The sequence below is a fragment of the Drosophila elegans genome, unplaced genomic scaffold, assembly GCF_018152505.1.
Source record: "Drosophila elegans isolate 14027-0461.03 unplaced genomic scaffold, ASM1815250v1 contig_149, whole genome shotgun sequence".
Lineage (NCBI taxonomy): Eukaryota > Metazoa > Arthropoda > Insecta > Diptera > Drosophilidae > Drosophila > Drosophila elegans.
This window is the reverse complement of record NW_024545513.1, coordinates 6,647,617-6,667,731: the sequence shown is the minus strand read 5'-3', so window position 1 is coordinate 6,667,731 and position 20,115 is coordinate 6,647,617. Positions and strand designations below refer to the sequence as shown.

Sequence of the window (20,115 nt, the reverse complement as noted above, 5' to 3'; positions counted from 1 at the left end):
CACCCATTAAGCAACCCATTAGGACAATGACATGAGGACATGAGTCTACACTTTGCTAAAATAATACATTCTAAAATTTAATGTAATTAAGTAAGAGTTTTGTTTTGACTATTAGTTTTTTAAGAAATGTAAATCAGTCTTTTTAGCAATAATTAAGTTTTTGTGGAACTATACGTGGAATAAACTATGAGGCGGCACTTTAAATTATTATTAGAAATTCTGAAAATAACTAAAGCCAAAACGAAACTTTAAAAGTCAGCGTAATTAGCATTTTTGCAAAGTAAGCTAAATGATATTTGGCATCTTTAGTCTTAAATTTATTTAAGAAATAAATAAAAAACAAAAACAATAGGTATTGTTTTCTATATTAAGAATAATAAAATTCTTAATGCTTTTAAATTAAATTAACGTTTATTTGTTACGTGCCACGTTTCGTAGCGGGAGCTTACGTGACGTGCGAAATCGATTGGCACAACATATCGGTAATCGATAAGTGGGCGGCGTGCCATCGCTAGGTGAAAGTGTGACCGTGCGCGTGTGGAGAACACAAACTAATGGTGGAGCACTAAGAATAATAAAGTAAAATCACGGAATAAAATGATCTGTCGCCTGTGTCTGAACGCGCTGGACGAGCAGAGCGCCGTGCTGCTGTTCGGCGGCGCCGGCGGACCCAGTGCGTCCGCTCCGGAGGACGAGGAGGACGGCAAGGCGATGCCGGAGAGCTACCTGGTCCAATTGATCTCGATTCACTTGTACCTCTGCGTGAGTATCTCTCGGGGATCCCCCATCCGCCTGCCCACCGTAATCTCCCTTTCTGGCCATCTTCTCCAGCTCTCCCGCGATGATGCCATCTCCACCTGCATCTGCACCGAGTGCTGCTCGCAACTGGAGAGCTTCCACAACTTCTGGAAGCTGGTGGAGCTCAAACAGACGACGCTGTGCAGCCAGTTCCTGGCCATCGATTGCGATGTCAACTGGTCGGAGGAGGGCTCGGAAATGCAGACGGATGCGCAGCCCCAGTTGCTCATGGAGCCGGCGGAAGAGCCCAAGGCTGTCACGCCCACAACGGCCAATAAGTTTCCCTGCATGTTCTGTGAGAAATCCTTCAAAATGCGCCGCTACCTGGAGGAGCACATAGCCACGCACACCGGCGACCGTCCGATTGCCTGTCCCTACTGCGAGATGGCCTTCCGCTGCCGCTCGAACATGTACACCCATGTGAAGAGCAAGCACACGACGCAATGGCTGAAGGCACGCGAGGAACGGGATGCGGCCAAGTCGGCTCAGAATCACACGACGCCGGAGGAACCTGCTCCAGCTGGTGGTGGTGGTGCTGCTGCTGCTGCTGTCGCTCTCCCTGGAATCCCTGCACAAACGGCTCCCACTGAAAGTTCGGCTAATTCCGGACAAGCTGCTCCTAACGACCAACAGCAGCTGCCGCTGCCGCTGTCCGTGATCAAGGGCCAACCCGGCGAGGCCATCAACCTGACCATCACCAAGACACCACCGCCATCAGCCGCCGGCCGGGGCTCACGCAATCGCGCCAGTCGCCGCAAGACGCACTCGCCCAAAAAGGTGCAGCACACGGAGGGCAGCGATGCCAGCGACGAGGATTCGCCCCAGAAGAGGCTCAAGGAGAACGAGCTGATACTGGCCAACTACAATGCCGTGGCGGCGGCCGTCGTGGCCGCCACTTCGTTCACGGACAATCCGCCTGGCCGGCCGGATAGTCTGCAGCAGCGCCTGTGCGTAAGTCTGCTGCAGCAGCAGCAGGAGCAACTATTCGCTGTGATGTCTGCGACGGCGGCTGCATCCGCTTCGGTGGGCACAGCGAGCAGTGCCACCAACGCAACGACGACGGCAACAGGGGCAATGCTGGCTCATCAGGCCTTCAGGTAAGTGGATTGAATTCTCGCAAGTTGAAATGAACTAATAAAAGAATCTCCTAAATAGCAACCCGTCTGCAGAGTCACAGGCCGTCACTCATGCCGCATGCCCCGTCTCGGTCATCATTTGTCCCAATTGCGGCGAGCTTCCTGGACAGAATCATCGCTGCCTGAGCAAGCCCAAGTACGCCTGCGATGTGTGCGGCAAGTGCTTCAAGATGAAGCGCTATTTGGAGGTGAGTTTTTTGAAGAACCAGAAGCAGCTACCTGATGCTAACTCACTTTATCTCTATCTCTTAGGAGCACTTTGCCACCCACACGGGCGTCAAGCTGCACACCTGCGCCTTCTGTCCCACGGAGTTCCGGTCCAAGTCGAACATGTACCACCACACGAAGCGCAAGCACAAAGCGGAGTGGGAGAGGTCGCGGGCCACGCGCTCAGCGGCCAAGGCGGGCGTCCAGGAGCAGGTGCAGCAGGCTAGTCCGCCGCCGGCACAGCCAGGACCGCCGGCCGCCGTCTAAAGCTGGCCGGGATTGGTAGTCGTAGCCTAAGACTTTTACAATTAAATTTATATTTTTATTAGCCATACCGAATACTGAATACTGAATACCGATACCGAATACCGATGTACTTATCCCAAGTTTCGCGTGTACTCCAACAAAGTCACCTAATGTGTATACTCTTCTCGTTCTCTATAATGCCTTAACCAGTTGGATTGGATCTGGTTATAAAGTAAACATTCGTTTCAACAAAACCGCATCGTTTTCTTATGGTTCGAGCTGATTGGGGATCTTGTTTATCCACTAACTTGGGTGTCCTGAGCCATTTGCTTTAAAGACCTTTCTTTATTCAAGAACTTAAGGCTACACAAATCGAATAGAGACTCACAATGTTGCTCTTTAATTGACTTATTGATTGAAGCAATGCTTATTTTACAAATAAATTAAATTAGAATTGTTAATATTATTGGTTTGCTAACCATAAAAAAAAACTCTTAATTCAACCAGTTTTATTGTGTTGTCAAGTCAGTTATTAATCAAAGTATCGTTGTAAACTAATCGCTTACAAAAGACAAAAGTGCCCGTGATTCTTACAAGTTTATTTCATGTTTGCAATCTATACAATTTATTTATACAATTAGAAATACAATTAATGGGGTGTAATTCGTAGTAGTTTACCCACGATCGATGAATAGTGTGATAAATTAAATAAAAACACGCAGCTTGGTAGTCTTAAATGTGTGAATTAGTAACTCTCTACACATTTCACAGGCCAATTTCTACGTTTTTTTATTACAAAAATCATTGATTGAATTTGTGTGTGATTCAAAGTGTTAAATGATGTTTAAGCCGAGGCATTAAATTGCGAAGATAATTGCGATGAAATTGCTTAATCCTAAAATGGGAGAAATCCAAATATGTAAAGCCGATGGCAATGAAACTGAATTGTTTGCTAAACCTATAACCCTATAACCCTGTCTACAAGCTGCCCCACTGAGATTGGTGCTGTGTGTGTGTGTGTGTGTGTGTGCTTAAACTAGTTGGGCAATGGGATCGGGATCGGGAGCGGGATGGGAATGAGGATAAGGATGTCTTGGTCCTACGATCGCTTGCAGCGCGCCTGCGCCTGCAGCATGTCCAACGACGGCACCGAAAACACAAACGACAGACAGCCGAAGCGGAGCAGGCTGCCGTGGGCCAGCACAGCGGATCCCTCCCAGGCTCCGGCCACCATGGGCACGGATTGGGCGTTCGTGCAGCGGCAGGCGGGCTTCACAATGGGCGCCAATCTGTTGTGAATGCACACACGGGGGGTGTTTATTTGGTAAGTTCGATCAATTGATTTGGACACACTACACTACCCACCTATCTTTGCTGTTCCTCTTGGACTCGAACTGACGTTGGATGTTCCGCCGCTTGTCCAGCAGATCGTCGACGCGCCGCTTCAGTTCGGCATCGTCCGGTCGCATCCGCTTGCCGGCATGCGTGGGCATCCTGTCGGTGAGGTCGCAGGTGTACAGCTGCCCGTTCACCTCGGTGCCGAACTCCGAGTAGTTGATCAGCTCGTACGACTTCGAGAACTCGTCGTAGAAGATGATGGCGTGCTGCGGCGAAATGCGGCAGCAGTACCCGATCGCCGACAGGTCCACCGTCTCCGTTTGTCCCAGCGTCGTGGACGGTGAGTAGTGGCCACCGTAGCCGATGTACAGCGTGCGGTAGCGCATGAAGATCGAGTGGCCCAGGCCCAGCGAGGTGAACCAGCGGCTGTCCTCGAGCATGTCGCCCAGCGGCGTGATCACCGCCCGCGCCTGCACCTTGCACTGCAGCAGCTTGAGCTCGAGGCGCGTGGCCAGCTCGTAGGCCTTCTCCGTGTCGCTGCGCGCACGCGGCACATAGCTCTCGGCGGCCGCATCTGCAGCGGCAATGGCCGCCGCCGTGGCCAGCGCCGGATGCAGGGCCATTGCGGGATCCTCGTCGGCGGCATTGCCGTTCTTTTGCGCCAGTATCGATGACGTTTCGCTGGTGAACAGCAGCGAGAAACGATTCATGTCCTCCGGTGCCAGTTGGCCCTGCAGGGCGGTCATGTCCGATCCCTGGCCTGATGCCAGTTGGCGCAGTCGGCGGGCGGCCGTGCGATTCTTATACTGCGTCACTATCTCCGGATGCTCTTCGACCAGCTGCTGCAGTCGCTGGTGGGCCAGCTTCTTGATGATATCCACGTCCAGGTGGAAGAGGTCGGCATCGATAATGCCACCCGCCTTGCTCTCCTCCTCGTCCTCCTCGAAGCTCACCTCCAGCTCCGGGCTGGCCTTGGCCTCGACCTTGGCCTTGGCCTCATCCTTCACAACCGGGGGTTGCTGCTCGTTGGCCAGCTGAGTTTGGGATTCCGCCGTCGATTTGGGATTCTCCGCATCCGCAAGACCACCATTCATTTTGTCGCCGGGTGAGTTCGTCTCGGACTCGGGCTCCTCGGGACTGGCATCGCTGTCGCTGTCGCCCTCGAGCGCCGTCTCCACGCTGCCGTACTCGCGCTGAATCTCACGGAACTTGGCTCGGGCCGAGCGCAGAGCCTCCAGATCCTTCAGCAGCGATTCGGTCACCGACTCGCGCGAGATCTCCTCGACGGCGGTGGGCAGATTCCGGCGCCGCTTCACCCGATCGTAGCGCAGCGTTTGGCGCATGGAGGGCAGCAGCGCCGGCGGATGTTCGTAGTGATAGCGCACAATGGCCGGCACCTCGATGTGCGCACGGGCGCGCAAGTGCGTCTTGGTGCGAAACGGCGGATGGCGAGTATTGACGCGCCGGAAGAACTCCATCTTGACGCTCTCGTGATCCAGCGGCTGATGGAAGCGATTCCACAGGCGCACCCGTTCCGTGGCCGAAATGCTGTTGGTCATATTGGCATCCTTTTGCGATAAAAGAGATAAACGCAGATGAAAACCAAAGAACTAAAACTATCATTTGTAGGGCCCACACTTACGATAAAGTTCTCGGCATGATTGGGGCACATCCACAGTCCGGCTGGCAGTGCAGTTAGTGGGGGATCCAGGCAGTCCTGGTGGTAGTAAAGCGGACAGTAGTCACAGGAGATGAGCGGCGCTCGTTTGCAGGAGCGCGTGCAGTAGAAACAGGTCTTGGCGGGCAGCGGCACCAGTCCCTGGGCGTCCAGCTCGAAGGGCTTGGAATTGCGACGCTGATTGGCCGCACACTTGCGATGCCCGCCATTGCCGCTGGGCGGCTGGGCCTGCTGGACGGGCTGCACCTTGCCGTTGCCCGGAAACTGGGTGTGCAGCTCCAGTTCCGGCGGCAGCGAGAACTGCTGCGGATTCAGCATGCTGGCCGCCCTGATCACGTCGTCCAGCGGCGTCGGCTTCTTGTTGGGATCGAGGGCCCGCTGTATGGCCAGCGGCATCTTGGCCAGCAGCTTCTCGGTGCTGTTGCGTTCGCTGTTGCTGCGCTTGCGAAGATTGCGTATCTTCAGCGGTATCGACTCCAAATCGCCCGAGGACGGCGTATTGGCCCGGGAGCCACTGCCCGCCGATGGCACACGCTCCACGGAGCTGGCCTTCGAGGAGGAGGCCGGCGGCTGGGACACTTTGGCCATGCGGCAGCTATGGCACAGCCACTGGCCACTGGGTATGTCCTCCTCGCTCAGCGGAGGATCACTGCGATACAAAAAAGAGGAACAGCTTGAAACAAGAGCACTGGGAAGCGAAGACCAGATGGCTATACTCACTGGCACTGCAGATGGAAGCTAGAGGGACAGCGGTCGCAGCACAGCAGATTGCCGCCCTCCTCGCAGGCGTCGCAATAGTCGTGATTGTGACCCCTTCCCGGTCGCCTGTAGTATGGATGCTTCGTGTTGGTCGTCCGCTGCACCAGCTTCTCGTCCTCGTTGGGCGGCGGCCGGATGAGCTGCTTGATTTGCTGCAGGGGGAGGTGGAAAAACGCATTAATTGCGATCGAAATCGGAAACGAAAACGAAAAGGAGACACGTTAATGTGTGGCATCTTGAGCAGACGCAGCGCCAACGCCAATTGGAACTGGAGCACGGCGGGCACGGCTGTGCGGCGACTGGAAGGGCCCCCCACGCGGGGGCACAACTCACCTCCATGATGCTCAGTGAAGCATTCGGGTCCTGGTCCACTTTTGACATATTTTTCCTGGCCTCCTCTTATCCGGTGTACACAATCAATCTCGGAGCAAGCGAGCTCAGTTCACTTGGAGACGGAGGAGCGCGACAGTTTGCAGCCCTGCGCATTCGACGACCGCCTGGCCACACTGCGCGCCAACCGTCTATCGCGTGTATCGATAGGCTTCTAACGGGTCGTCAGTGCTGGCACCTTTCACTTTAGATCTAGCTACTTTTTAACGGCCAATTATTAGCTATTAACCTATTTTCAACGCTTTAAATTTGTGATTAACAATTGACACAGGTACAAATGGACAGTCTAAATGGTATTAAATTATCAAGAGCTCAATTAAATTACAAAACTTAAATAAACAATATTAACATATTCCACGAGAAACGAAGTAGCCGTGTCTAGCAGTTCAATAATAAAATGAAAAATAATACATAAATTTAGGCTTGTATTTTAAAAATGAAAAACGCTGCGCATTTTTAAAGAATCAAAGAACATATATAAAATATAATCTAATCTTATATTTTTAAATTGAAAAACATTCATAATTTTGTAAGTATTTGGGAACCCCCATTAAAATCAGAAAATATTTATGAACGTTTTCGCAAGTTCCCCCGCAACAAGCCAAATTTAGCTAGAAAACAGCCAAGCTAGCAGCAACGTTGGCAATCGCGCATCTCAGCTGGCCGACGACGCAATTCGCCAATTTACCAAACAGTAGAATTAAATTAAGCTAGTGAAATGTTCTCCATTTTTGGAAAGCGCAAGCCGGCGGAAACTCCCACGGAGGAGCAGCCCATCCAGGGGCCGGCGGATGGACCGCGACCAGGAACCAGCGGCGATGATTTCGTGTTTATTGAGCGTAAACCCGGACCGGATGCACCTGGTCCGGCCATCTCCTCCGGCGCCATGTACCCGCCCATGCCGACGGGCTACCTGCCGTATCCGCCGATGCCAGGACCCAGGGGTGGACTAGTAGGACCCGGAGTAGCTGGCGGAGCTGTCAAGCAAGGACCCGTCAACTACTTGCAGGACATTCCTTTCGAGCTGGCACCCGGATTGACCACCAAGGATCACTACGCCAGTACCCAGATGCAGGTGGACAGCATCCTGGCGCTGCTCACGCGCCAACTGTCCGTGGACGAACTGGCCGAGGAGTACACGTTCGCCCTGGAGAGATCCGTGCAGAACGAGTGTTACTAGCGTTAGCCCACAAACCCTTCACTGGTTATTATAATAAAACGTTGCTTATTTAATTGTAAACTGTCGAGATGTTCATTTTCTGGAATGCGCCTGCAAAACGTATTTCATCAGACTTGTAATTTGCTACCAATTTATGTATGTGTCATGTTCCAAACAGGACTATTTAACTATATATAATATTTAAATATGTATTAAAGGAGTTCCCAACTTTATATTGTTGAATCATTATGGGGCCGTTTTTTATACGGCAAAAGCACAACTTAAAGTTAATAATATCGGAATTTTCTTGTATTCGGGGAAATCCCCTTTTATGTATTTGAATTTAACTTCTTTTAGTGACCTTAATCAATGATTTCATATTTTACTTATGTTAAGAATTGGGAGCTACAATATTAAACAGTGCCATTTTATACAAAGGCGCTGCAAATTTTTGAAACCCTTAATTTTATATAAAAAGTTAAATTCGAGTTTCATTACCACTATAAAACACTTTTTATGCCATTAAGCCAATCCATACAAAACGTTCGGGAAATATCTGTTTTTATATTATAAACCTACAATTGTGAACTGTTGTTTAAAGAAGAACCTTCGATTTGTATTAGCACTATGAAATCGTTTTTATGCCAATAAGCCACCCATTTAAAACTTTCAAGAAATTTCTATTTTATATGCTAATGTTATGAATTGTTGCTTACAGAAAAACATATTGGTATTATAACTATATAATGAGGCAATAAATATTGTGTATTTTTTGAAAAAACACCAATCGCAATTGTTTTATATCATATTTTAAAGATTTTTAATATAGAGTTCTTACTAAAGTACCGATCTAGTCATCCGGGGGATTTACTTTGGACACATTTCAACAGGGACTGCTCATAAGGTGTTCAACTTTTCCAAAGCGAATACATAAAATTGTTAGTGCTCTCGTTTTTTTTTTTTTTTTTTTTGAAAACTTTTCCATATAAATTTGGTTGTGCATTCTAATATAAAGAATCATAATCCCTGCTAAATTCTCAATCCATTTAAATTGATTGGGCCGTTCTCCAAACCAATCTGCAATCTCCCACCAATCAGCTCCAATGGCCAGCTCCAATGTCTCGGACTGGGATGAGCCGCTGCCCACGTCGACGGAGTCGCTGCCCGAGGAGGAGGATCCGGATGTGTGCGCCGAGGAGAACGTGAAGAGGCGGCAGGAGGAGAACCTGGCCAAGCTGCAGTCGTATGTGCGGCGCATGGCCTACCAGCCGGCCATGCCGCCCAAGGTGAAGCCCTACGACGTGGCCCTGGCCAAGCCCAAGCTGCACACGCTCATCGACAACTACGAGCAGTTCAAGCAGGTCTACGATCCCAAGCTGCGGGCCAGGCGGATCAAGAGGATGCTGGGCAAATACAATGCCATCACCACAGAGTAGGTTTACTCTATCAAAATGCATTCCCTTAAAAACACTTCATTACCATTACGATTACCATTACCATTACCATTACCATTACCCTTACCATTAACCACAACAGACAGCTGGAGGAGATCCTCAAGAGCAACAAGAGCAAGGAGCGCAAGAAGGAGGACTTCCTGAAGCGCAAGCAGGAACTGTACTACAACATGCTGACCAAGCTGGAGCGCCAGTGCCGCACCCAGTACCTGAACGTGCTCATCAAGAAGTTCGCCAAGTTCATTGCCCATCTGGCCACCACGATGCGGATACCGCCGCAACTGGTTGATCCCTATGCCCGCATGCAGCGCGGCATCTTCTGCAACATCCTGCTGGCCATTGGGGTGCAGCCCACCTCGCAGTCGGCCATCTACTACACCAGCCAGGATGCCATCGAGTACGATGTGTGCCACCGGCTGGCCCACGCCCTCCTCTCGCTGATCATCAAGGCGCTGGACTCGGCCGCCACCCGCGATCCCAACGAGCCGTGCAAGCCGGCCGACCTGGACTTCGAGATGGACAACCACATCAAGCGGCGGCTCATGTGCGCCGCCGAGAAGAAGCTGGTGCACGAGCGGCGTCGCAAGAAGCCGCAGGCGCAGGCCATTGGCGCCTTCGAGAAGTGCACCCGCTACGATTGTGACTAGGCGTTGGATTCGGACGGCTCTTCTAGTATAATTTGTTAGCCTTTGCATCACTCACAATAATTGTTCAACTATTTATCTTTCCTTTGGTTGGCATTTGGCTGGGTTTTCAGTTGGAGGCACAGCCAGTTGGCGGGCACCTCGAAGCTATCGGTGGGATGCTGGGTGTACGCCTCGCAGTAGGGCACATGCCAGGTGCTGCCCGCCACCGCGTGGGCACTCAGCCGGTGGCGCACGGGCTCCTTGACGATGATCCGGCCCGTTTGCGTTTGGGTGACCAGCGAGTGCTGGTGCTGCTGCTGCCAGCGGCGGAAGATGGGCTTCAGGTCGGCACCCAAATGGAAGGCATGGCTGCGCATCAGGTCGCGGGAGAAGAAGTCCGTGTCCTGGCCACTGCGCAGTGTGGCATAAAGCAGGAAGGGATCATCATGGGACCTGTAATCACAAAACTAAGTTAATCTATCTCTCTCCCTTTCTGTTTCACAAGCGATTTGCTCACAAATTGCTGGTCAGGAAGAGGCTGGCATTGCTCTGCACATAGTGCATGGCCTGCTTGGACCAGTTGCGCATGTGTTCGCGTCCCAGGACCAGCACACGCTTGTCCCGATCCCGGAAGTGCCGCACCACGGTGGCCACCAGATTGGCCAGCTGCTGCGGCGACTTCTTGGTCCCGGTGGAGTAGGCCACATTGAGGCCATCGATCACACAGTCATAGGGCGCCGTCCGCTCCACGTACTTCTTGAACCGGGCCACCTCCTCGGGCGTGGAGCGCTGAAAGACATCGCGGCGTATGAGCACGCGCTCCAGGAAACACTCGCTAAGGCGGCGAAATTGCTCATCGCTGATGGCCACCGGCTGGAGGTGCTGCTGGCAGGCCTGGCACTTGCCCAGCGGTCCCAAGTTCTTGGTGGCCCTGACCTCCAGCAGCCGGGGTCGTTGCTGGCCAAGATCCTGCATCCGTTGGGCCACTCGCTGACTGACTAGAATCTCATGACGCTCGAGGAATTGCAGCAGGCGCTCTAGCTGGGCAGGTAGTTCGCTAACCGACTCGCTGCTGGCCAAGCGATTGAGCAGCGCCAGGTAGACCTCGCATTTGGGCGGCTTTCGGGCCAGGGCCATCTCCTCTAGGAGGCGCCAGGCCAGTTCCTGATCCTCTGAATCCGCCACACTAAAAGCCTTCTCCGCCAAAGCGGAATAGGCGGCCACACTGGGCGCGCTGGTGACCTTCATCATTTCGAGCAGCGGCAGGGCGCTCTGCCAATGGTCGTTGGTGGCCACCAGGCCGTGGATCACATGCTCACAGCTGCTGGCGTCCAGGGTTTCGTGCTCCGCCTGGAGGGTGCGGCAGATCTGCAGGATCTCGGCTTGCTCCGCCGCGCTGAGCGGTCGTTCGTGATAGGCGGCATTGTAGATCCGCAGCAGGCGACCCAGGGTGGCGCCGTTGGGCGTGGCGCCCGTGCTCCGCAAGAAGTCCACATAGTTCTTGGCCAGCGCCAGTTGGCGGGGACCACTGCACACGCCCAGGATGACGGCGTCTACGTTGTGCCCGTTGATGTGCTTGTAGCCGTCCACCAGCGATTGACGCACCTCTGTCCATTCCGCGCCACTCAGATCCTGGCGACGCTCGAAGAGATCGCTGCGCAGCTGCTCCAGTCGATCCGGCGGCAGTCTGCCCGGCTGGGGGCGTCGCTTGTGCTGGCTGAACATCCGGCGAGGGTGGGCGGGGGCGTGGCCGCCGCCGACCGGCAGAAAATCCCGCAGCAGGACATGCCGCAGCAGTCGCAAATTATACATAATCAGGAGTTTTGGTTTTGATAATCAGATTCCAATAAGATTGTTGCCGGTTGCCAGTGTGACCAGACACACTCCACACTGAAAGAGGCACTTCTTGTTGGTATTTTTTAAATTGGAATTCGCCATAAAAAAAAGAGCTTAAAAAACCAATTTTAATTTTATTATGGTTTCTAACGCAATGTTTTAGATTGAATTTACCAAATTTTTAATAAAAACAACTTGAAATAATTCAATTTTATCAAATATTTCGAACATTGCGGTAAAAGTTTATACCACAAACATATTGCTTATAGTAATAAACTAGGCTTAAGAAATAATACAACATGACTTGACACAATTGGATTTTGTTTTTTAATATTTATATTTATTTACTCCTCGTATAAATTTATGTTTTCATTATTTAAATCAAATATTTAAATTCTAAAATTATAATGGTTTAGCACTCCCTGGAATTATCGAATACAATCAATCAGCAAAAAAATACATCCTTTTTCGTATATTTCCCGATTAACTGCTAGCTGGTCACTCTAAAACAGCAAAACTTGCAACTCACTCAAAATACTTTTCGGAACTTGATTTAATTTAAGTGATTTGCAGCTAAAAGTAAAACGTAAATCTCCGAGCAAAATGACCGTGACCGCTACGCCGCTGCCCGACAATCTGCGGGTGAAAGCGTTGTCCGACTACCGGAAGAAGCTGCTGGAGCACAAGGAGATCGAGGGGCGTCTCAAAGAAAGTACGACCGTACACACTAGTAATCTACTCAAGGAAGTCCTTATTAAATTGTGGTTTTCAGAGCGCGAGGAGATCAAGGAGCTGACCAAGCTGTACGACAAGTCCGAGAACGATCTGAAGGCTCTGCAGAGTGTGGGACAAATCGTGGGCGAGGTGCTGAAGCAGCTGACCGAGGACAAATGTGAGACACCACCGGCTTTCTGGAGGGGATCATCCGAATTCTGATTGCTTCTCCCTTTTCTTGCAGTCATTGTGAAGGCCACCAATGGTCCGCGTTATGTGGTTGGTTGCCGCCGGCAGCTGGACAAGGCGAAGCTCAAGTCCGGAACCCGTGTGGCCCTCGACATGACCACGCTGACCATCATGAGGTACTTGCCGCGCGAAGTGGATCCCCTGGTGTACAACATGTCGCACGAGGACCCCGGCGATGTGACCTACTCGGCCATTGGCGGCCTCACCGAGCAGATCCGCGAGCTGCGCGAGGTCATTGAGCTGCCGCTCCTCAATCCGGAGCTCTTCCTGCGCGTCGGCATCACGCCGCCCAAGGGCTGCCTGCTGTACGGACCGCCTGGCACCGGCAAGACGCTCCTGGCCCGTGCTGTGGCCTCCCAGCTGGACGCCAACTTCCTCAAGGTCGTGTCCTCGGCCATTGTGGACAAGTATATCGGCGAGAGTGCGCGCCTCATTCGCGAGATGTTCAACTATGCCCGCGACCACCAGCCCTGCATCATTTTCATGGACGAGATCGACGCCATCGGCGGACGACGCTTCTCCGAGGGCACCTCCGCCGATCGCGAGATCCAGCGCACACTGATGGAGCTGCTCAACCAGATGGACGGCTTCGATTCGCTCGGCCAGGTGAAGATGATCATGGCCACCAATCGCCCGGACACCCTAGATCCTGCCCTGCTGCGACCGGGTCGCCTGGACAGGAAGATCGAGATCCCACTGCCCAACGAGCAGGCCAGGTGAGGCAACTTTTTGTTTGGTTCTTATCTATGGAAGGCTAGGTTGGTAAATCACTATGAAATATGAATAGATTTTTGAAAGGGATTTCTCTGATTAGATATTTTCTGGGAATCGAACTCATGATAATGGGTATTTCCTTATAAAATCTATTTTATTAGTTAGTCATACTGATGCCTAAAATGGTAATAAAAGCAGTGTTGTGCCTTATAACTTACCTATGTAAAAGAATGTAAGAATAACTATTGCCTTACCTGTGTAAAGATTTTTATTTATCTTAAGAATTTGCTATGTTTTGGTTTTTAAATTGGCTTGATACCACTTAATTGAAGCAAAATTAATTCCACCTCATATTTTTTGAATTCTGCAAAGACTTAACCAGAAACATCTCTCCTTTTAGGTTGGAGATCCTAAAGATTCACGCCCTGAAGATTGCCAAGCACGGCGAGATCGACTACGAGGCCATTGTGAAGCTGTCGGACAACTTCAACGGCGCTGATCTGCGTAATGTGTGCACAGAGGCGGGTCTCTTTGCCATTCGGTGAGTTGAAGAGCTCTTCTTTGGTCTTCCATGAGATTCTATGATGGAAATGTACTTACAGTGCCGAACGGGAGTACGTGATCCAGGAGGACTTTATGAAGGCGGTGCGCAAGGTCTCAGACAACAAGAAGTTGGAGAGCAAGCTGGACTACAAGCCCGTTTAGGAGCAACCACCACCACCACGCCACCGCCCATAGAGTTAACTATTTTTCATCTACACACACATATACAGATATATATATATTATGTCCAACCAACAGGCCTGTCACACATAGTCCGTTGCTTCTCCCATATGCTAATTAAATGCTATGTAAAGATTAGGGTTCATGTAATTTCATTTAGGTTCGGGCTTTCTCCAATCCCCAGAATTAGCCGCACTTCTGCTGCTGCTGCTCCTCGATGCGCCGCTTCTTGCGCTCCAGATAGTCGCTGACGTTGTCGAAGCGCTTCTTGAACCAAACGGACAGATCCTCGGGAATGAAGGGTGGAGCATGTTTGTCGGTGGCGCCCAGTCTCTCCAGCACCATCTCCAGCCAGCCCTCGGGCACGCCGCTGCTCGTCCGCTGGCCCGTTACCATGTCGTAGACCCTCAAGCTCAAACGCTCGTTCTCCGCGCCGGTGATGTAAATCCTATTCTCGGTTAAAGTAAAGTTGCTTATGATCCACGAGCCAGCCTCGGCGCGCACCAGTTGCGTGGCCGTGATGCTCCAGGATTCGTCGGAGCTGCGCTCCAAGCGGTACAGTCCCAGGGCGTCCACATGGTCGTAGAAGAGCACGGCCGCCTGAAAGACGTTCTCCGGCTCCAGTGGTCGCACCAGCAGACGAACCGCTGGGGCCGGCAGCTCGTGCAGCAACAGCTCCTTGCCCTGGATGTAGTTCCAGACGCGCAGCGTCTTGTCGCCCGAGGCGGAGGCTATATGCTGATCCGTGAGCAGGGCCAGACCGGACACAAACTCGCGGTGACCCAAGCAGTAGCTGTGTATGTCGAAGGTGGCGGGATAGTTCGTGACGCGTATCTTGTCATCCCGGTCGCAGGTGATGATGTGCTGCTGGTCCTCCGTCCACAGGATGTCGTACACCACGCTCAGGTGGCCGAGCAGCAGGCGCGGCGTGGCCTCCACCTCGACGCAGTCGTACTGATAGCAATCGCCGGTCTTGTCCGTGACCAGAACGGAGCTGCTGTCGCTGCAGAAGCGCAGGGCACTGGCCGCCCGGGCCAGCGGACGGGCCGAGAGCAGGCGGGCGTTCTCCGGTCGCGAGCGGTACAGCAGGAGCGCCTTCTGCCCCCCGCTGGTGGTCACGGCCAGCAGCTGTCCATCTGGCGAGTAGGCCACATTCTGCACCGCTGTGGGCACCTCCACTTTGATGGTTGCCGCTGAAGATGATCCGGATGCAGTGGCTTCAGGCTGTTTGACGCCACCGCCAGCAGCAACAGCAGCAGTGGCAAGCTGTTGCTCATTGCCGTCTGGAGGACAGGATCCAGATCCCTGCTCGACGGCGGAGGAGGGGGCTTCGGCTTGGACCTGGGCTGGCGTTTTCAGGCCAAGGTCGGGCGGCAGCTCGATCTCCTTGAATATCTGCATGTCGTCGGGATTCACGAACAGCACCCTGCGGCCATGGCCGACCACCAGTTCGGGCTCGGTGAAGAAAATCGTTGCCATCAAGAAATGTCCGTGCACGTCCGCCAGTGTTGGAAAACGAATGTGAGTGGGGAAGTGACCAGATTGTGGCGCCAAAATAATGCTACAGGTTCAGGGGAAAACCCCAATTAAATACCAACAAATAATATACCATTTATACCATAAGGTCGTGTAGAGTATTAAATGAGTGATAAACTTCACTTGCTTAATTTGTAATATTTGTAATTTTCATAAACTGCTTCATTTTGTACGACTTATTAAACCCAGGTTGTAGTACTAAAATTAAGATAGATACCAACAAAAATATTTATAGGCATTAAATGTGTCCTTATTCTCCAGTTGTATATAAAAACTTTTTAATTTTTGTGATTAATTGCTGTAAATCTAAGGTATTTTGTGCCTTAAGTTTATTCCAAGTGTTCAAAAGTAAAATTGCAGGGAAAAAGATTTCTACCAAGAGCAGGAGCCACTGTTTTTCTAGGAGACAAATAAACCTCGCAAATAATGAAAACTTTTTTTGGTAAAACCCGCCTCTGGTCGAGCACTTTTTACTGAAGAAAAGCATAGCAGATTTGAAAATGTTCAATTAATAGGATTTCCCGCCATGACAGTGTGCCCAGTTATCGCAGGGATATAAATACCAGTCTCAATCATTTTTTTTTTTGGGATGCGTTTTGGTATGCCAGCCTGAAAAAGTGGCGAGCCCACTGATTTAATCGTTTTTTTTTAGTCCCAAAAACTAAAGGTAACCAACTCGAAATTAAACTATATAGACGCAATATATGAACAAAACTGGACCAACTGACAGGTGTTGGACCCGCAGCGCAACCGACGAACCCGAAACCGGCGAGGCGCAGCTCCCAGCGAGCGAATCCCATGCGATTGAACGAGTGGGCAGGAACCGCATCCGCATCTGCACCGAATAAGTGATCAATTGTGTAGGCCATTATTTGCATTTGGATTTGGGGCCATGAAAAGTGTGCTGATGGTGGCCGAGAAGCCCTCGCTGGCGGCATCGCTGGCGGGGATTCTCTCCAACGGCCGGTGCACGGCCAAAAGGGGTGAGTGTCCATTGAATCACTCAATTAAGAAACGAAAAACCAATAGTAAAACCCAATCCAATTCAATCCCGTCCAGGCACCGGCAACGGCTGCTCCACTCACGAATGGACGGGCAATTTCCGGAACGAGGGCAGTGTGCACTTCCGCATGACCTCCGTTTGCGGGCATGTGATGTCGCTGGACTTCATCAGCAAGTACAACTCGTGGGACAAAGTGGATCCCGTGGAGCTCTTCGGCTGTCCCACCGAGAAGAAGGAAACGAATCCCAAGCAGCACATGCGCACCTTTCTGGCGCACGAGGCGCGCGGCTGCGACTATCTGGTCCTCTGGCTGGATTGCGACAAGGAGGGCGAGAACATCTGCTTCGAGGTGATGGACGCCGTGCAGCATGTCATCCACAATGTGTACAGCAAGCAGGTCACCTACCGTGCCCACTTCTCGGCCATCACGGACAAGGACATCAAGGGCGCAATGGAGACGCTGGGGCATCCCAACGAGAACGAGGCCAAGTCGGTAGACGCCCGCCAGGAGCTGGATCTGCGCATTGGCTGCGCCTTCACGCGCTTCCAAACAAAGTTCTTCCAGGATCGCTACGGCGACCTGGACTCCTCGCTCATCTCCTACGGTCCCTGCCAGACGCCCACGCTCGGCTTCTGCGTGAAGCGGCACGACGACATCCAGACCTTTAAGCCGGAGAGCTTCTGGTACCTGCAGCTGCTCGCCGGCCAGCCGGAATTGACGCTGGAGTGGGCACGCGGCCGGGTCTTCAAGAAGGACATCGCCATCATGCTGCTAAACCGCACCAAGGAGCACAAGGAGGCCACGTAAGATTGTCGTCCAGTTTACAGTCGAGTTTTTCATTTTATCATGCGTATAATGAAGCTTTGCACCATTTGATACCCTTGCTGGGATTATAGTCTTTATAAACTTGTGCATCATCAGCAGTCGAGTTGATAAAAGCATGTTTGCCTGTTTTAATTCACTTTCACTTTGCCAGCTTAAGAATTGAAAGCAACATGAAACTATTTCAGTTTAAAAATAAGAAAGGAAGCTATATTTAAAAGATCTAAATTTCGAATTATATGAGTACCCATTGAATCCCATTGAAGCCATGATGATTTTCAGCTCAATTATTCGATCGTTCCTATGGCAACTATATGATAAGGTATATTATATATCCCATTCCCCCTTTCAGCGTGGAGAGCGTGGGCAGCAAGGAGGCTTTCAAGAGCAAACCGCAAGCGCTGAACACCGTCGAGCTGATGCGGATCTGCAGCTCCGGCCTGGGCATCGGTCCGTTCCAGGCGATGCAAATTGCGGAGCGCCTGTACACGCAGGGCTACATCAGCTATCCGCGCACGGAGACCAATCAGTATCCGACCAACTTCGATTTGCCGGCGGTGCTGCATGTGCTGAAGCCATCGGGGGATTTCGGCGAGGAGGCGCGCACCATTCTGGGCGACATGCAGACGCCGCGAAAGGGCAAGGATGCGGGCGACCATCCACCGATCACGCCCATGAAGTTGGGCAACCGCAGTGACTTCGATCGCGACACCTGGCGCGTCTACGAGTTCATCTGCCGTCACTTTATGGGCACGGTATCGCGGGATCTGAAGTATCGCGTGACGACGGCCAAGCTGCGCGTCGGCCTGGAGACCTTCAGCTGCACGGCCAATGTGCTGCTGGATGCCGGCTTCACCAAGGTGATGACGTGGCAGGCCTTCGGCCGGGACGAGCCGATGCCGCCGTTCGTCCAGGGCACCCAGGTGGCCATCAACGATGTGCGACTGGCCGAGAGCCAAACGGGGCCGCCCGACTACCTCACCGAATCGGAGCTGATCACCCTGATGGAGCAGCATGGCATTGGCACGGACGCCTCCATACCGGTGCACATCAATAACATCTGCCAGCGCAACTATGTGCACATCGAGAACGGACGCAAGCTGATACCCACGACGCTGGGCATTGTGCTGGTGCATGGCTATCAGAAGATCGATCCGGAGCTGGTGCTGCCCACCATGCGAACGGAGGTGGAGCGCATGCTGACCCTGATTGCCCAGGGCTCGGCCGATTTCCACGATGTGCTTCGCCATGCCATTCAGATCTTTAAGCTGAAGTTCATGTACTTTGTGAAGAACATCGCCAACATGGACTCCCTGTTCGAGGTGTCCTTCTCGCCGCTGGCCGAATCGGGCAAGGCGCACTCGCGCTGCGGCAAATGCAGGCGGTACATGAAGTACATACAGGTGCGACTCCCTTCTGCGTTAGCTGCTTCTCCAGGTTAATCGTAAACGCTTCTCCCTTTGCAGACGAAGCCGGCGAGGTTGCACTGCTCGCACTGCGACGAGACATACGCCCTGCCCATCGGCAATGTGAAGGTGTATCGTGAGTTCAAGTGCCCGCTGGATGACTTCGATCTGCTGGCCTTCTCCACCGGCGTCAAGGGGCGTTCGTATCCGTTCTGCCCGTACTGCTACAACCATCCGCCGTTCAGCGACATGCCCAATTTGGGGGGCTGCAACACCTGCACACACGCCACCTGCCCGCACTCACTGAACACGCTGGGCATCTCCGGCTGCGTGGAGTGCCCCACCGGCGTCCTGGTGCTCGACTGCACGCTGGCGCCCTCATGGAAGCTGGGCTGCAACCGCTGCGACGTAATCATCAACTGTTTTAAGGGCGCCACCAAGATCACAGTGGAAGGTGAGTCCCTAAATCACTGACTATTTCAAGTCATGATTAGTTGTCGTCATTCTATGAGGGTTCACCTCTAAAAGCTCATTGTAAACGGTGTAGTGAGTGATATTCCTTAACCTAACACTACACTATTCATAATCATATATTTATTTTGTGATTCCTCGAAAGTTTTCTCCTGCCCTTAGTTTTAATTTTTAATATAACCCATTCTATCGAATGATTTTGATAATCTACCGCTGCACCGTTTACAACCAGCTAAAAATCCATGTAAAATATTACTGCTTGCAATTTCGTGATTACCCAAAGAATTTCTTTTGAAAGCTTATATTTAAAGTCCTAAGTTTTGCTTTTTTAATTATAACTTTTCTATCTAATGATTTTAATAGGCACCGTTTACCACCATCTTGAGATCTAAACTATTGCTGGTTGTATTAAACGATTCCCTTTCCGTTTTTGCAGAGGCCAAGTGCCAGGAGTGCGGCGCCCAGCAGGTGAACGTGGTCTACAAGTCCGACAAGAGCAAGTTCAAGGACGGCAGCGAGGAGAAGAGCGGCTGCATCTTCTGCTCCACGGACTTCTCCCACCTGGTCGAGAAGCATCGGGCAGTGGCCTCGCGACCCGTCCGCAGTGGCGGTGGATCCCGGGGTGGCAAAGTGGGGCGTGGCGGCGGTGGAGTCGGTGGACCTGGTGCCGCTGGAGGACCAGTTGCGGCCGGCGGTGGTCCTGGTCCTGGGGGCGGAGGGCGTGGCGGACGCGGCGGTCGACAGCCCAAGGACAAAATGGCTCAGCTGGCGGCGTATTTCGTTTGAGGACTCTGGATTGCATTTACAAGAAGAACAAGTCGAATAAAGAAACGAAATTTGTATAAAGAA

The 20,115-nt window shown here is 51.9% G+C and overlaps 8 protein-coding genes across 9 annotated transcripts; 5 read left to right on the top strand and 3 right to left on the bottom strand.

Annotated features, from left to right (window-relative positions):
• Window positions 1-513: 513 nt before the first annotated feature.
• On the top strand, window positions 514-2,641 carry LOC108141579 (zinc finger protein 316). The gene is made up of 4 exons (XM_017265028.2): window positions 514-762; window positions 832-1,895; window positions 1,954-2,122; window positions 2,187-2,641. Exons 1-4 carry the CDS (start codon window positions 598-600, stop codon window positions 2,406-2,408), a joined length of 1,620 nt encoding a protein of 539 aa, XP_017120517.2. The 5' UTR covers window positions 514-597; the 3' UTR covers window positions 2,409-2,641.
• A 330-nt stretch (window positions 2,642-2,971) lies between these two features.
• LOC108141350 (PHD finger protein 12) lies at window positions 2,972-6,641 on the bottom strand. Its single transcript, XM_017264671.2, has 5 exons — window positions 6,496-6,641; window positions 6,124-6,314; window positions 5,368-6,052; window positions 3,753-5,293; window positions 2,972-3,676 (listed from the first exon to the last, which is right to left on the bottom strand). The coding sequence occupies exons 1-5, from the start codon at window positions 6,541-6,543 to the stop codon at window positions 3,487-3,489; spliced, it is 2,655 nt and encodes an 884-aa protein (XP_017120160.1). The 5' UTR covers window positions 6,544-6,641; the 3' UTR covers window positions 2,972-3,486.
• A 542-nt stretch (window positions 6,642-7,183) lies between these two features.
• LOC108141628 (collagen alpha-1(XI) chain) lies at window positions 7,184-7,944 on the top strand. Its single transcript, XM_017265100.2, has one exon. It carries the CDS (start codon window positions 7,271-7,273, stop codon window positions 7,730-7,732), a length of 462 nt encoding a protein of 153 aa, XP_017120589.1. The 5' UTR covers window positions 7,184-7,270; the 3' UTR covers window positions 7,733-7,944.
• A 751-nt stretch (window positions 7,945-8,695) lies between these two features.
• Window positions 8,696-9,887, top strand: LOC108141447. Its single transcript, XM_017264850.2, has 2 exons — window positions 8,696-9,143; window positions 9,248-9,887. The coding sequence occupies exons 1-2, from the start codon at window positions 8,815-8,817 to the stop codon at window positions 9,810-9,812; spliced, it is 894 nt and encodes a 297-aa protein (XP_017120339.1). The 5' UTR covers window positions 8,696-8,814; the 3' UTR covers window positions 9,813-9,887.
• Window positions 9,821-11,665, bottom strand: LOC108141441 (mitochondrial ribonuclease P catalytic subunit). The gene is made up of 2 exons (XM_017264838.2): window positions 10,309-11,665; window positions 9,821-10,244 (listed from the first exon to the last, which is right to left on the bottom strand). The coding sequence occupies exons 1-2, from the start codon at window positions 11,601-11,603 to the stop codon at window positions 9,881-9,883; spliced, it is 1,659 nt and encodes a 552-aa protein (XP_017120327.1). The 5' UTR covers window positions 11,604-11,665; the 3' UTR covers window positions 9,821-9,880.
• A 463-nt stretch (window positions 11,666-12,128) lies between these two features.
• On the top strand, window positions 12,129-14,165 carry LOC108141338 (26S proteasome regulatory subunit 10B). The gene is made up of 5 exons (XM_017264646.2): window positions 12,129-12,339; window positions 12,400-12,519; window positions 12,586-13,306; window positions 13,705-13,845; window positions 13,907-14,165. The coding sequence occupies exons 1-5, from the start codon at window positions 12,231-12,233 to the stop codon at window positions 14,007-14,009; spliced, it is 1,194 nt and encodes a 397-aa protein (XP_017120135.1). The 5' UTR covers window positions 12,129-12,230; the 3' UTR covers window positions 14,010-14,165.
• Window positions 14,061-15,560, bottom strand: LOC108141335 (tRNA (guanine-N(7)-)-methyltransferase non-catalytic subunit wuho). Its single transcript, XM_017264631.2, has one exon. The coding sequence runs from the start codon at window positions 15,504-15,506 to the stop codon at window positions 14,214-14,216; it is 1,293 nt and encodes a 430-aa protein (XP_017120120.1). The 5' UTR covers window positions 15,507-15,560; the 3' UTR covers window positions 14,061-14,213.
• A 598-nt stretch (window positions 15,561-16,158) lies between these two features.
• On the top strand, window positions 16,159-20,115 carry LOC108141343 (DNA topoisomerase 3-beta). Of its 2 annotated transcripts, XM_017264658.2 has the most exons (6): window positions 16,159-16,230; window positions 16,294-16,546; window positions 16,623-17,370; window positions 17,742-18,792; window positions 18,856-19,249; window positions 19,703-20,115. In XM_017264658.2, the coding sequence occupies exons 2-6, from the start codon at window positions 16,456-16,458 to the stop codon at window positions 20,050-20,052; spliced, it is 2,634 nt and encodes an 877-aa protein (XP_017120147.1). In that variant the 5' UTR covers window positions 16,159-16,230; window positions 16,294-16,455; the 3' UTR covers window positions 20,053-20,115. The 2 variants fall into 2 exon arrangements, with proteins under 2 accessions (XP_017120147.1, XP_041565287.1); XM_041709353.1 differs by lacking the exon at window positions 16,159-16,230 and having other exon boundaries at window positions 16,239-16,546.

What these genes read in the sequence shown, in the direction of transcription:
- LOC108141579 (XM_017265028.2), top strand. Translation starts at nt 598, where the DNA reads ATGATCTGTCGCCTGTGTCTGAACGCGCTGGACGAGCAGAGCGCCGTG. An exon ending in CGATTCACTTGTACCTCTGC is followed by an intron (nt 763 to 831) that starts GTGAGTATCTCT and finishes CATCTTCTCCAG; the next exon opens with CTCTCCCGCGATGATGCCAT. An exon ending in CTGGCTCATCAGGCCTTCAG is followed by an intron (nt 1,896 to 1,953) that starts GTAAGTGGATTG and finishes TCTCCTAAATAG; the next exon opens with CAACCCGTCTGCAGAGTCAC.
- LOC108141350 (XM_017264671.2), bottom strand. Translation starts at nt 6,543, where the DNA reads ATGTCAAAAGTGGACCAGGACCCGAATGCTTCACTGAGCATCATGGAG. An exon ending in AGCTTCCATCTGCAGTGCCA is followed by an intron (nt 6,053 to 6,123) that starts GTGAGTATAGCC and finishes TTTGTATCGCAG; the next exon opens with TGATCCTCCGCTGAGCGAGG. An exon ending in AAGAGGAACAGCAAAGATAG is followed by an intron (nt 3,677 to 3,752) that starts GTGGGTAGTGTA and finishes CATTCACAACAG; the next exon opens with ATTGGCGCCCATTGTGAAGC.
- LOC108141628 (XM_017265100.2), top strand. Translation starts at nt 7,271, where the DNA reads ATGTTCTCCATTTTTGGAAAGCGCAAGCCGGCGGAAACTCCCACGGAG.
- LOC108141447 (XM_017264850.2), top strand. Translation starts at nt 8,815, where the DNA reads ATGGCCAGCTCCAATGTCTCGGACTGGGATGAGCCGCTGCCCACGTCG. An exon ending in TACAATGCCATCACCACAGA is followed by an intron (nt 9,144 to 9,247) that starts GTAGGTTTACTC and finishes TAACCACAACAG; the next exon opens with ACAGCTGGAGGAGATCCTCA.
- LOC108141441 (XM_017264838.2), bottom strand. Translation starts at nt 11,603, where the DNA reads ATGTATAATTTGCGACTGCTGCGGCATGTCCTGCTGCGGGATTTTCTG. An exon ending in CTCTTCCTGACCAGCAATTT is followed by an intron (nt 10,245 to 10,308) that starts GTGAGCAAATCG and finishes TTGTGATTACAG; the next exon opens with GTCCCATGATGATCCCTTCC.
- LOC108141338 (XM_017264646.2), top strand. Translation starts at nt 12,231, where the DNA reads ATGACCGTGACCGCTACGCCGCTGCCCGACAATCTGCGGGTGAAAGCG. An exon ending in CGAGGGGCGTCTCAAAGAAA is followed by an intron (nt 12,340 to 12,399) that starts GTACGACCGTAC and finishes TGTGGTTTTCAG; the next exon opens with AGCGCGAGGAGATCAAGGAG. An exon ending in GCGGGTCTCTTTGCCATTCG is followed by an intron (nt 13,846 to 13,906) that starts GTGAGTTGAAGA and finishes ATGTACTTACAG; the next exon opens with TGCCGAACGGGAGTACGTGA.
- LOC108141335 (XM_017264631.2), bottom strand. Translation starts at nt 15,506, where the DNA reads ATGGCAACGATTTTCTTCACCGAGCCCGAACTGGTGGTCGGCCATGGC.
- LOC108141343 (XM_017264658.2), top strand. Translation starts at nt 16,456, where the DNA reads ATGAAAAGTGTGCTGATGGTGGCCGAGAAGCCCTCGCTGGCGGCATCG. An exon ending in GGTACATGAAGTACATACAG is followed by an intron (nt 18,793 to 18,855) that starts GTGCGACTCCCT and finishes CTCCCTTTGCAG; the next exon opens with ACGAAGCCGGCGAGGTTGCA. An exon ending in CACCAAGATCACAGTGGAAG is followed by an intron (nt 19,250 to 19,702) that starts GTGAGTCCCTAA and finishes CCGTTTTTGCAG; the next exon opens with AGGCCAAGTGCCAGGAGTGC.